General features: G+C 35.7%; 1 protein-coding gene across 1 annotated transcript; it reads right to left on the bottom strand.

The window, feature by feature from the left end:
- Positions 1-651: 651 nt before the first annotated feature.
- minpp1a (multiple inositol-polyphosphate phosphatase 1a) lies at positions 652-13,736 on the bottom strand. Its single transcript, XM_079852719.1, has 5 exons — positions 13,004-13,736; positions 11,893-12,084; positions 11,064-11,161; positions 9,798-9,928; positions 652-2,006 (listed from the first exon to the last, which is right to left on the bottom strand). The coding sequence occupies exons 1-5, from the start codon at positions 13,602-13,604 to the stop codon at positions 1,646-1,648; spliced, it is 1,383 nt and encodes a 460-aa protein (XP_079708845.1). The 5' UTR covers positions 13,605-13,736; the 3' UTR covers positions 652-1,645.

The raw sequence follows: 13,736 nt of genomic DNA on the forward strand, positions 1-13,736 counted from the left end.
TATAAAATAAAATGAAATTTCTCACGCGTTTGGTTTGTTAATATTAGTTAACATGAACTAACAATGAACAACACTTACATAGCATTTATTGAACTTCGTAAATGTTAATCACAACATTTAGCCTATTTATCACCATTGTAGTAGGCCTATCTGTTAACATTAGTTAATGATGAACATGAACATTTTTATTAACAAACAATAACAAAGGTTAATAATTGCTGTAAAAAAATACAGGTAACACTTTACAATAAGGTTTCATAACTACTTGAGTTAACATGAACTAAGAATGAACAATACTTCTACAGAATTTATTAATCTTAGTTAATGTTCATTTAAACATTTACTAATACATTATTAAAATCAAAAGTTGCATTTCTTAACATTATAGTTAATGCTCTGTGAACTAACATGAACAAACAATGAACGACTGTATTTTTATTAACTAACATTAACAAAGATTAATAAATATTGTAACAAATGTATTGCTCATTGTTAGTCCATGTTAGTTAAAGCATTAACTAATGTTAACAAATGAAACACTGTAAAGTGTTACCAAATGTTGCCCATTGCGAGTTAATGCATCAACTATCAAATGTTAACATATGAGACCTTATTGTAGTGTTACGAAAGCTTCCAACTCAACACAAATTTGCTGTCAAGGTGCAGTTTAATGTATTTCGGTAACAAATTGACAAATTATATCAAATCATTTCAAAGCTCCCAAAGAGTTTCCCTGACATTTCCAGGCCTTCCTGATAAAAATGTAAAAACATATTTTAAAGTATACTTTAAATATAATTTAGTAGCAATAGTAATTTGTAGTCTAAATGTTTTAGTACTAAGTCATATTCACTATAGACATTTCCATTACTTTTTTGATTTTATTAACTTCCTTACTTATATGGGGGAAAAAATATGTTGAGATGTTTGAAGCAAAGTGTAGCCTACCTTTTATTGGCCTTTATCTCATAGGAACAAAATTGCATGCAAATTCAATTCACTAAATTACACATTTTTACATACAAATTATTTATTTTATAAATGTGGTCAAGAAATAAAGTCAAACAGGCAGTACATACTTGCCAAAATAGTCTTTGGTTTGAATAGATCATATTACAACTGACTGAAGCATTAACAGAAATACTGTAGTAAGCAAGAACAAAAGACTCAGGAGACTCTACCAAAACCAACCATTTACAATTCAAACATGTAAACAAGGTACAGTCGCTGGGTCATTGTTTAAAAATGCAGCCATGATAAAAAATGTATGTGGAATTTAAAAAACAAACCAATGTAAAGACCTTTACTAAAGTGACATTGTAGTGCTGAAAGATTTTTCATGTCAAATGTCAAATGTGCTTATTTGTTTAATTGGTTGCTTTCTCTAATATGTCCTTTTCTTAAAGTACTCATATTTTGGAATTTTCAATCTCTTATTGGTCCAGTAATTCAGTCCATAACATCAGTACGTAATAGTGTGGGGGTAAATTTGGTTATACTTATAACAGATATAATGTATTGTATGGTAACAGATATAATGTATACTGGCAATTTCTTTTTCTACTATATACTGTTCTATCAACAGTAAAATGTTATTCACAGTGTCAGTGAGCTGGCCGTGGTGAGTGGTATTGTTCTTTTATGTTCATGAATAGTTCATTTTACACACAGTCTCTTGGTCACAACCCCCCAGTAGAGCGCTGTAGCGTTCCTTCACATCCTCATACATAGGGACAGGGTCGGTAAGTCCAGGCAAGGTCAAAGATTTCTCATTGAGTCGCACGCCCATTCTTATCCCCTCCGGGCATTTATAGAGCACTACCAGCAGATTGGCAGCGTATGGCACAATGCGCCCGCTGCGAAATATTCTATTCTGTTGGGTTGCAAAGTTAGTTGATTTGAGAGGGACGTCATCCTTGAAGAGATCCAGCAGGGTGAGGAGGGGTATCAGTGTCTCAGCGTGGCCAACCTGCACTGTTACAGCCTCTGATACAGTAACATTCGAGCTGAGAGAGAGACAGAGAGAGAGAGAGAGATCAGTAAACCTTTCATTTTAATAGCTCTCACACATTACAAAAAATAAACGAATATATTTAAAACTATTTAATACATAAACTGTCAATCAAATTGACCCGCAAACATCGTAATTGTATGTAAGCACATTCCACAACAATAAACTAAATTGACCTGCAACCTAATACGATGGTTAATCCTGCCTCTACAAAAAATGCAATATAATACTCTACCTTAAATAGTCCTGAATGCATGTCTTTCAAAGTTTAAGTAAGAGTTATCTCACATTGCCCTTTCATTACAAAACCACAACTACTAGAATTACAAATCATGGTTTGGATTTTTAGCTGACATGAGAGTCAGCCTAGGTACTGTGGGTTTCTCCCTTCCTACTGTTTGCTACCACTGATTGTAGAGGAGTGCTGCTCCGCAACCTTTGGACATGAACAAAGGTGATCTTTGAAAAGAAAAAAATAGAAATATATATATATGTATACACACAAATACCCATGTCCTCGTACTGAGAACAATGAAACAAACACAAAGAGAATGTGAACGGCCAAAACCCAACAAAAGAGAATCAGATTGCAGAAGAGAATCACCACCTGCCACACAATCATTCATAGAACACATTGATCATAAATGGGCCTGTGCAGGGATTTTATGACTATGTAGGTCAAAGCCATCATTTCATAAACACATTTGATAGAGCCAATTAAGAGCTGGGCATCAAAATATGTCACTGCAAATAGGCTGATCAATTGGCAAAGGGAGGAAGCTTGGTCAGTGATAATGACAGTAGTTTTGCAAAGAGTTTTAGGGAGTGTTCAGAATGCACTTTTGCATTCCACTGTAAACGTGATACAAAAATGTTTGACCATTATACCCACTTTCTTTTTTTGCAGTATCATGTGTATGACACAGCATTTTAAACAAGTGACACTAAGGTAAAAGTAGTTTAACTTTTAGAAAACGCATCTCTTGACTTTTTTTCCCATTCCACTTCCAATTTTAAATGCAAAAATGTACTGAGTGTGAGTCACCCCTTAATGTACTTTGAGAATTCTGAGCATTTAAAAATTGGTTAACAATCGAGGGCCCAACACAATACAACATATGACTGTTTTGAAGTTTTCTTTTTACAAAAACTGCAGCAATTAAAATGCTGTAAGCTGTAAACCTAAAGATGTCAGAGATGGTCATTTTCTTGGCTGACAAGGATATCATATCTCAGATGGGTCTTATTGGTCAAAAATTAACAGTTGTACTCAATCACTTGATCTAATGTTGCAACATCCTTCTTCTGACATCAAGCAGTGGGTTTCTAAATAACAGGTAACCTGGACAATGATAAAAGCATAAGCGTTTCTCACACATGGTAACCAAAATCTAACATTGCTAGGATTCAACAGGGTTCAGGGAACTATCTGAAATCACTTCTTTAGCATTAAAAACAGATTTTAAAATGACTGTGGCAATAATCAAAGTTACTAGACAACACGTATAAATATCATAGCCAAGATAATTTAGTTCTGTCAGGGACATTTCAGTTTACAATATTTTACCACCAAATGGAGTATAATCATCTGATTTTCTTCTTGTCTGATGCTATTACCTACTTTCACATTTGCTTAGTTAAGATCATTTAAAAAAAAAAACAGCCAGATAAGTATCGAGAAGCGAATGAAAAACCTGTTTGTTTGGATTTCTGGAAATGTTAAAGGAATAGTTGAATAAAACAAATTAAATTTCCATCATTACTCATTGACATGCAATTCCAAACTCATATGACTTTGTCTTTATGTCTTTCCTCTGTCAAACACAAAAGGACAAGTTTAGCACGAGCTGCTCTTTTTAATTAATTATTTTGTTTTATACAGCAAGAATAAATTAAGCTCATCAAAAGGGACAGTAAAGACTTTCCCAAAAGATTTCTATTTTTAAAAAATGCTGTCCTTTTGAACTTTCTATTCATCAAAGAATCTGGAAAAACGTGCAGCAGCACAACTGTTTTCAACATTGGTAATAATAAGAATATTATAAATATTATAAATTTCTGTCATGACAACTCTCTGAGTGTTTGGCATGGTAATGGGTATGACAATGTTGATATATTTGGTCTTGGCAGAATAAATCTGCTACGCTGCTGCAAAGCAAGTATGGGACTAGCTACTGCCAATACATACACAACACGCTGCTGCTGTACAATATAGCATACATGAATTACCCGTAGCAGATCTATACAGGTGGAGCTGGGGAAGGTGGAGGGTTTCTGAAAGCGTGCTGCAACTGCTACAGAAAATGCTGACCAGTATTTGAAGGTTGATAAATTGAACTTTTAAATATATTAAAATAGAAAACAAATTAATGTATCCTTGGTGAGTCTTCTTTCAAAACATTTAAAAAAATCCTACCAACCCCAATATTTGAATAGTTGTGTAATTGTGAACCATAAGTAGCTTTGTGCGAAATACAAACTGAAATTTACAGTGAGGCACACATTCAGAACCATGTCATTAAATAAAGTTGAATTTCGTACATATAAATCATCATCCACATTCTTAATAGACAACAGCAGTCAAGACATTCAGTTTGGAACAACAGGAGGGTGAGTAAATTATGAGTTTTTGGTAACACTTTATTTTAAGGTGACGTAATTACATACTACTGTACATGTACTATAGTAATAACAGTAGGCTAAATTATGCATAATTAGTAACTAACTATAAACCAAACCCTAACCGTTTACTTTATACTAAGTACATGTAGTTAATTAAAATGACTCAGTACTTATTTGAGTAAGTACAATGTTACATCACCTTAAAATAAAGTGTAACCCAGTTTTTTTCATTTAAACATCAGATCATGGCGCTAGCAATGCAAAAGGTATGGGTTTGGTTCCCAAACAATGGTTTGGATAAACACATATTCCAAATGCATAAATGTAAATATAAGGATGCATATCCGTATTTGTGGATACCCTCAGCCATGTAAATTTATGACACATATACCCCACACCCAAGTTTGCTTAACTTTCAGTATGACATTCAGTAAGGATGTGTGACAGACCAAAGAGAATGAATAGGAGGATTGCTGATTATTACACAAGAGAATTATATCACTCTAGTTCCTGTTCAGATGTTGTGTATTCTGTGTGTAATGTGTTGTGTGGGGCTCCATGTGGGAAGTGGGCAGTGGGTGTGAGGCGTATTTGTGTTATGATGCTAGTTAGGCAATAAATTTAACTAGAACAAGTTTTTATGCATGCTCACCTGCTCTCAAATAGCAATATTACAGGTTAGGCAAACACTCACTCTCTGGCTATGTTCACATATTTAGGGTAGAAAACAATGTTTACTAAGAGGTTTGATGCTTAGTAGCAGACAGGAACGGATAAAACAATGGGCAGGTATTGGTAACCAAAGTCAATGTCCTTCTCATGACAGCCTTGAGTAAAGCCTGAAACCATGGTGACAGATGGTAGCAGCAAATGTCATTGTGTCTGTTCTATCTGGTTCCATGAGGGTTTTTTTTGTTTTGTTTTTTTTTTTTTTTTCATCACAGACGCTTTTTCGATCACACAATGCCCAATTTTTCTGCAAATTTTTTTTTTTTTTCGAGTTTGGGGATAATAAGAGTCTTTTTTTTTTTTTTTTTTAAATAAATGAATACTTGTATTCAGCAAGGACACATTTGTCACGAGGGGCTGGATAACGAAGACGAAGAGTACAAAGGAATAGTCTTTAAATCAATATTCCACAGGAGATGGGGTATAACCATGGGAAACACATCCACTTTACAGACGAGACAGGACAGAACAAAACAGGGAGTACTTAAACCAAAACTAAACGAGGGAACTAATGAAATAATAGAAAAACACTAGGTGAACTAGATTACTAATTAGACACACTGGGAAAACTGGATCACAGGGAAAAAGCTAACTGAAACTAACTAACAACATTAAATTGATCAAAAGTGACATGAAAGTGATTCATAATGATATAAAAGATTTCCATTTCAAATAAATGCTGTTTTTTCTGTTCATCAAATAATCCTCACGGTTTCCACAAAAAAAAATAGAAAAAATGTCAACAGAACTGTTTTCAACATCGATAAAGTTGTTTCGATAAAAATGTTTATTGAGCACCAAATCAGTATATTAGAATGATTCCAGAAGAATCATGTGACACTGAAGACTGGAGTAATGCTTTAGAAAAATCGTCTTTGCCATCACAGGAATAAACTGCATTTTTTAATATATTAAAATAGAAAACAGTTTTAAATTGTAATAATATTTTACAATATTGCTGTTTTACTGTATTTTTGTCAAATAAATGCAGCCTTAATGAGCATAAGAGACATACAGTTGTGGTCAGAATTATTGGCACCCCTGGAAAATATGATCAAAGATGGATGTAAAAAATAAATCGACATTGTTTATTCTTTTGATCTCTCATTTAAAAAAAATGCAAAAATCGAACCTTTCAATGAAGTATTGAAAGTGGGGGAGAAATCACATTATGAAATAAATGTTTTTCTCCAAAACTCATTGGCCACATTTATTGGCACCCCTAGAATTTTTTATAGTAAAATATCTCTGAAGTATATTCCCATTAATATAAAATATTTTTAGCACACCAGGGTGATAGGAACATGATATTGTCTAGCTATGACTTCCTGTTCCACAGGAGTATAAATATGAGGAAACAAAGGCCAAATTCCATTAATCATCCATCATCACAATGAGTAAAACCAAAGAATAGAGTTCCGATGTGCAGCAAAAGTTTGTTGAGCTTCACAAAATAGAAAGTGGCGAAGAAAAAAGCTAAAGCATTGAAATTCCCCCCTTCTTTGAAAAAAAAAACTTCAAACAACCCCTACATCACCACATTTTGTTTGGGAGTGTTTCCAGAAAAATCCATCCTCACAACGACTAGAACTTCATAAGGGATCAGATTCTGTGATCAGATGAAACTAAAAAAATAGCTTTTTGGCAGCAAACCCACCAGAAGGACTTAAAGGTCCCATGACATGAAATTTTCACTTTCTGAGGTTTTTTAACATTAATATGAGTTCCCCTAGCCTGTATATGGTCCCCAAGTTTCTAGAAATTTCAATCGGTGTAAATCGAGCTTTTGCTATTTTTCTCTGCCTTTGAGAAAATGGAGGCTCATTCGCGCTGATCTTGAATCTCCTCTTTATGACGTCATAAGGAGGAAATGTTACCTCCCCTGTCTCTGCTTTGCCCGCCTAGAGAATATTTTCCGCCCATGAGAAAATGCGATAGGAAGTAGGAACGCGCGCGCGCGATATTAGTTTGTCCACGAGAGATATCATGGCTTTTGAGCGAGTGAAGCATAACAATTGCTCAATAATTGGATGTACAAATGAACACCGAAGGGTCAATACAGAGCTGGGCTTACTGAACGTCTGAAACTAAAGTCTGGATCACTCTCTTTGGCTCAGCTACACACCTCGGACAAGTAAGTCAACTAATGATATATAAGTGTGTTGCTTTACTGTTTATGGTTACCTAGATTGTTACACGTAGAATGTGGCTGTAACATTAGCTATGCAGTTTATGTGTGTGAATACACACACTGTAACGCGAGTGTTGTACACTTCTTTGTTATTTGGATAACCGTTTTCCTGTTGGTTATATGGCGCGCGCGATATCCGCATTTCAAGATTGCAGAGCTTGATGATGTAATTGTAATAAGATAAATACAGACGTTACAGATCTCTCATGAAAAGGCAACAGTAGGTTAGCGTTAGCTACATGATAATAACTGTAAACCATCCGAATAAAGTACCGTATTCAGACATAATATTTTAAACTAACCATTCGGAAACGCCCTGCTGGAGCCGCTGAGTTGCAACTTCTTCATCCGTTTCTTCTCCATCCGGATCAGATTCTGGGTCAAACTGAAATGCTTGAAAGACTGCATGTCTTCGTGCCATTGCTATATCCAACGTAAACATGCACGCCACGGTACCGTTGCGCAAGATGGTCAAGGCCACACCCACCCTCCACCTTGCGCCACCTTTCTCCTCCTCATTATCATTTAAAGCTACAGACACCGAAACGGCCTGTCTGAAGGAAGCTCATTCTGGGACTGGCTTGTAGTGGCTATAATTCTGCACCGAGGCTGAATTTTTGGAAAGAGATTTCAGATACAGTACTAGGGAGGGACCACTAAGGCCTATATTAAAGCCTACAAAAATAGCATGTCATGGGACCTTTAATGCAAATAGGGATAAAAAGTACCCCATGTCCATGGTTAAATATACTGCTGGATCTTTAATGTTGTGGGCCTATTTTTTTGCTGGATACATGGTATCATGGATTCTATCAAGTACCAACAGATAAAAAAAATCAAAACCTGACGGCCTCTGCTAGAAATCTTATAATGGGCCGTGGTTGGATCTTCCATCAGGAAGATCATTTATTTTAACAATCATCTTTGAACATATTTACAGGGGTGCCAATAATTCTGACCACAACTGTAGGTAGACTAAAGCCCTATTCGGGCGGTAATTGTTTCTCATGGGGACATAAGGAATTTTCTCAATTTACAGGGGCTGACAGTGACAGGGCAGTTCAAATGTCAATGTTTTTCTCCCACCATCCGCAAAAAAATCCCCGGCCGAAATACCTACAGTTTTTTTGACAAACACTAAGGTACTGTGGTAATTTAATTGCCATCCGAATCCACATCTTTGAGTTTACAAGAAGAGATCACTTCAATTCACTATTTAAATCCTTTTTGACCACTGCGGTGTACCGTATGATAACTGTTGCGCTTCACTGTAATTTGCATGCATTTTAAAGATGTACACTTTTATTACTGAAATGCTGGAAAGTTTTTAAAAGAACATTATTTCGTCACTGCTCCACTTCAGTGAGTGGGAGCTTTTAAGAACAAAAAGGAGAAAGAGAAAAAAGCACTTAAACATTTGAAATGGCCGTTATTGTGGCAGCAATCTATGCAATACAATTTTAAAATATGTATCATATACAATTATATACATTAAAAATATAAACTAAGCAGCTTTATGTTTACCTAACGTAAGAGGCTACATGAACTTATTTCCGCTAATTTCCATATTTTTATTTTCACAGAACTCGCTCCTCCACTGTGGATAAATCGGCCATCCGAATGCATGAGTTTTATCACTCATATATCAGTTGAACTCAAAATTCCCTTAAAGAGTTAAGTCACTTCAGTTAAATGTGGGTTTCAATGAGCCGTGTCTGAACAAAAGCAAATTTATCCCTTTTACGACCGCTACTCTCACAAACAGAAAGAAATCTGTATTTAACTTCTTCTCTTTTGCTCATGTGAATTGGATTCTTAAAAATAAACAGCACCGAATTAAACAAAATACACAGGGTTTAACTGATGTTGAGTAAGGCTGTCACCTTCAAAGCTAAACTAAGACACAACTAGCTAAGAAATCTAGGTCTTTCCCAGGGCCGTCTGTCTGTTCCTGCTGAACTTATTCAATTTCTTCTCAGGCATAACTGATACTGCTGTGAAAGCATGTACCAGATACTTTATTCTTTCTAAGAAAGGAGAGCTGGTCCTCAACTCTTTTATGGGAGTAAAACTTCAAGGTTTTTTCCCCCCGCCAAGGCCATTTGTGACACAAAAGTAAAAAGGTTTTAACTTAAGAAACAAGAAACAACAGCACAAATATAGATGGACTTTTGAATAAAGTGGAAATAGCATAAATTCTTTCTTATATGCAATATATAAAAAGACATGTCACAGTGCTCTTACTTGATTTGGGTTACAACTTGGTCAAGACGATAGAAAAGATCATGGAAAAGAATACAGCTGGATTTGCTGTTGATATCATGTCCATAGCTTCGCTTCCAGTACTGTTTCAGGTCACCAGCGTACTCCATCACCTTAAGAGACACAACACAGTGTCTTCAAACATCTGCAGGAGCGTATGACCTCTCACCAGTGTGGAAGAACATTCACAAATATATTTATTGTCATTAGACTGACATTCTGAATTGAAAATTCACATTAATAAAAGTTGTATCTTAAAACATACACTACCGTTCAAAAGCTCAAGGTCGGTAAGATTCCTAAAATGTGTTGAAATGGCTCTTATGTTCACCAAGGCTACATTTACTTTTTTTTTTTTAAGAAATGAATACTTTTATTCAGCAAGGGCACATTAAATTGATTTAATTTTACAAAAGATTTCTATTTCAAATAAGTGCTATTCTTTCGAAGTTTCAGTTCATCAAAGAATCCTCACGGTGTCCCGAACAATTTGCAACAGAACTGTTTTCAACATCGATAATAATAATAAATGTTTCTTGAGCGGAAAATGAGCATATTAGGAGAATTTCTGAAGGATTATTTGACACTGAAAACTTGAGAAATGGCTGCTGAAAATTCAGTTTTGCCATCTCAGGAATAAATTACATTTTTAAATATATTAAAAACTATACATGGCTTCATTTATTCGCTCAAAGTTTTTTATTTTTTAGGAGTAGGATTTTTTTTGTAACAATGGAAAGGCTTTATTGTCAATTTTGAAACATTTATGCATTCTTGCTGAATAAAAGTATTAATTTTTGTGTGTGTGTGTGTATGTATATATATATATATATATATATATAATTATTATTATTATTTATTTGTTTCCCTCCCATTTTTAAAACTCATGCAGTTCCAAAGCAGTGTGCTATTACATTTTTTGGAACACACAGGTTGAAAGCACCATCAAAATCTAAGTAATCCAAGTTGCTGAAGCAAACAGCTCAAGCTGATATTGTGAAATCATAAATCATTTCCACTTGTTCTTCACACAAACCTATTGTATAACTTCACATGATCAGCTATGATTGAAAAAAAGAGCAATCTCATCCTATATAAATTAAAAACAACCACAGCTATCAGAATGTATTGACAGTACAGATTTTATTTGTTTAATTTTCCATCTGAGGAAGAAATACTCCTGGTAAACTTCAAATATTACCTAGGTCCTAAGATAGGTAAACAGGAAAAACCGCTCTGTGCCAGTACCTGTGCATCAACCTCGTCAAACAACTGGCACCAGGGTGAGTTCACTTCGAGGATAGTAAACTCGTATGAACACAGGTAGAATGCTGCTTCCACTGAATCTACAAAGAAAAATAAATATTAGGACAATGTGTCAAATAAAAAAGGATCAACACTGCCATCTAACGGCCATAGCAGTAAGACTGCAGTAGCAACACTATTCAACATTCTTTCCCTCTCTCACTATCTCTCACTCTCTGTTTGTGCATTGATATACAACTGCTGACAGCAGCAGATCAAGTGAGCAGCCCTGACCTCTAAACTCTGAGTAAGTTAAACTTGCTTCATCGACATTTGGTCGTTTTCTTGCTTTTGTGATTCTCATTCCCAACTCTTCCCATTTTTCTTCTGCTCTCCAGAGAAAACGCTGGAATTTTGGACTCCACAATTTTGTTTATTGATTTTTAACATTTATAAATCTTCTCAAAAACCTCTAATCTGATGCATCCTCACTGCAGAGGAAATAATAAAAATAACAATTGAATTGAATTTATTTGACATGTAAACATGAGGTCAGCCTGACATGCATTGGGGAAGAAAGCGTATGCAATAATCTACCCATGTCCAAAGTTTTGTGGTTATGGTTGTGAGAAGAGAGTAACATTGAAAGGGAAGTGAATTTGACACGTGTGTTCTAAAATAGAAACAGCTCTTTCCATAAAACATAACATAAAAATGAATCACAACATTACCACAGTTTTAAACTGCACAATAGCATCTTGGATGTTGCTTTATTCCAGCACTTCAGCAGGGACTGTGTAACAGTTCATGATCATGTTATGCAATCACTGACCATCGGTGACGCTGGTGTAAGGGACCTTCAGCCTGTCAGCCATTTTCTCCATTACTCTTTTCATCTCAGGGCCTTCACTGAAACGTTTCACTTCCTCCAAGGCACTCTTGTTGTTCTCCACTTCATTCACGAACCGTTCGCACTTGTCAAAGTAACGCATCAAAGCGTCGTTCACAGCAGGTTCCAACTCAACTGAGCAATGAAACATAATAAAACAATTTAGCAGAATTAACATTATGGGTTTATAACCATGGCACTTTGACTCTTAAAACTGGCATTACAATATGTTATCTTATTTGATCAGTGGAGGAAGCTAATCAAGAAAGTAATATAGATTTCTAATACAAATAGGTCAATCAAAATAAATTGATTGTTCAAAATGGATTTTTATGTGTTTTCTGTGTTTGTCTGCCCATATAGCTAACAGGCAATCTCTTTGTTTGTGTGTGAATTGTAAGCATACTATATAGGCTTTATACGTATACTGGTTATAAAGGCAACAAACACAACCAATAAGGCAGATTGCTGAAGGTCCACATGAGCATATTTAAGTTTTTAGATACCCCAAAGTCTATTAAAATTTTGTTTGTGCCTCCTTAAGATTTTTTTTTTTTCTTCAAATAAATGATTTGTGTAATTCAACATTTTGGCATCAATGACTTTTGATGTGTCATACATAAACCACTGCATAATACACATAGTACTAAAGAGCTCAATTTAGGAGAGAAAGAATGCCATCAGCAAATTTTGATATATTGATATATCAGTCAGGATAAAAATCTGAGGAAAAGACTAATTTGTTCTTCACTGAATATCATTGCTCTCAAGGAAAAACAACTAATAAAGATAATAAAGAGATCTATTTTTGATTTATATATGAGCATGTAGAAATGCAACAGGCATGAATTGTTTGGTTAATTACACCAGTATTTAACAAGTCTCCATTTTCTCTCCACTGAATCTCACTGAGGTGAAACAAGTGAGCACTATCATGAATGAAGAGCCAGATTAAATTAAACATATTTCATGCTGGAAAACAATGATGTGGCATTATGGCATGCAGATGATTCAGTGCTTGCGGTAATTGCAGGGCTGGGTCCTCATGCATTACCTTCTTCTTCTATGCGGAGTCCTGTCATTAGTCCCTCTCTGAAAGCGATGGTACTGTTCACACACCTGTGCTTGGAGCTGGTGATCAGTTTCACGCGTCCTTGACGCACATTGTCCTTGGTCAGCAAAGAGGGGAACCATCTAATGAGTCTCTGCGCCAGGTGCATGTGATCCTCACGACCCTTTTTCACCAGTCGCCCGTCCATCTCATCCTTATACCACATCTTCCACCGTGACTTTATCTCTGACAAACAGTTTAAGTTGTCGGTCGCATTACGCACGACGAGATCATAAAAGTCGCGCATCTTTTTAATGTTTTTAATGGTCGGGAACCTCGTCCCGTGCCGGATTATAGCTGTCAAATGAATTGCGAGGCATGTCGAGGAAGGCAGCGTCACGAGGGAACTGTTTATGGCCAAAATATCGTCGGTTAAGTACGTGTTAACCTCCTCATAGCGACCTTTGGTGCCAAAATACCTGGCGATATCTGGTATGCTGGTTTTTGTGGATGAGTGGATGCTACAAGATGACATAAACGCCCAGTAACTTATAATGCAGTGAAAAAGAACAAAACATATTGTTGTTACCACTTGTTTGGCCATGTTTGTGTTTTGGGGTGCGTTGCTCGCCGTCTCCTCTCCGTTGCCTGGTTTTGCGCAACTATAAAGTGACTCATTTCACTAGACTTTACTCGCAAGCTGATGTTTACGGATATTTACAATGACTGAGGACCT

This window comes from Squalius cephalus, assembly GCF_949319135.1.
Source record: "Squalius cephalus genome assembly, chromosome: 20".
Lineage (NCBI taxonomy): Eukaryota > Metazoa > Chordata > Actinopteri > Cypriniformes > Leuciscidae > Squalius > Squalius cephalus.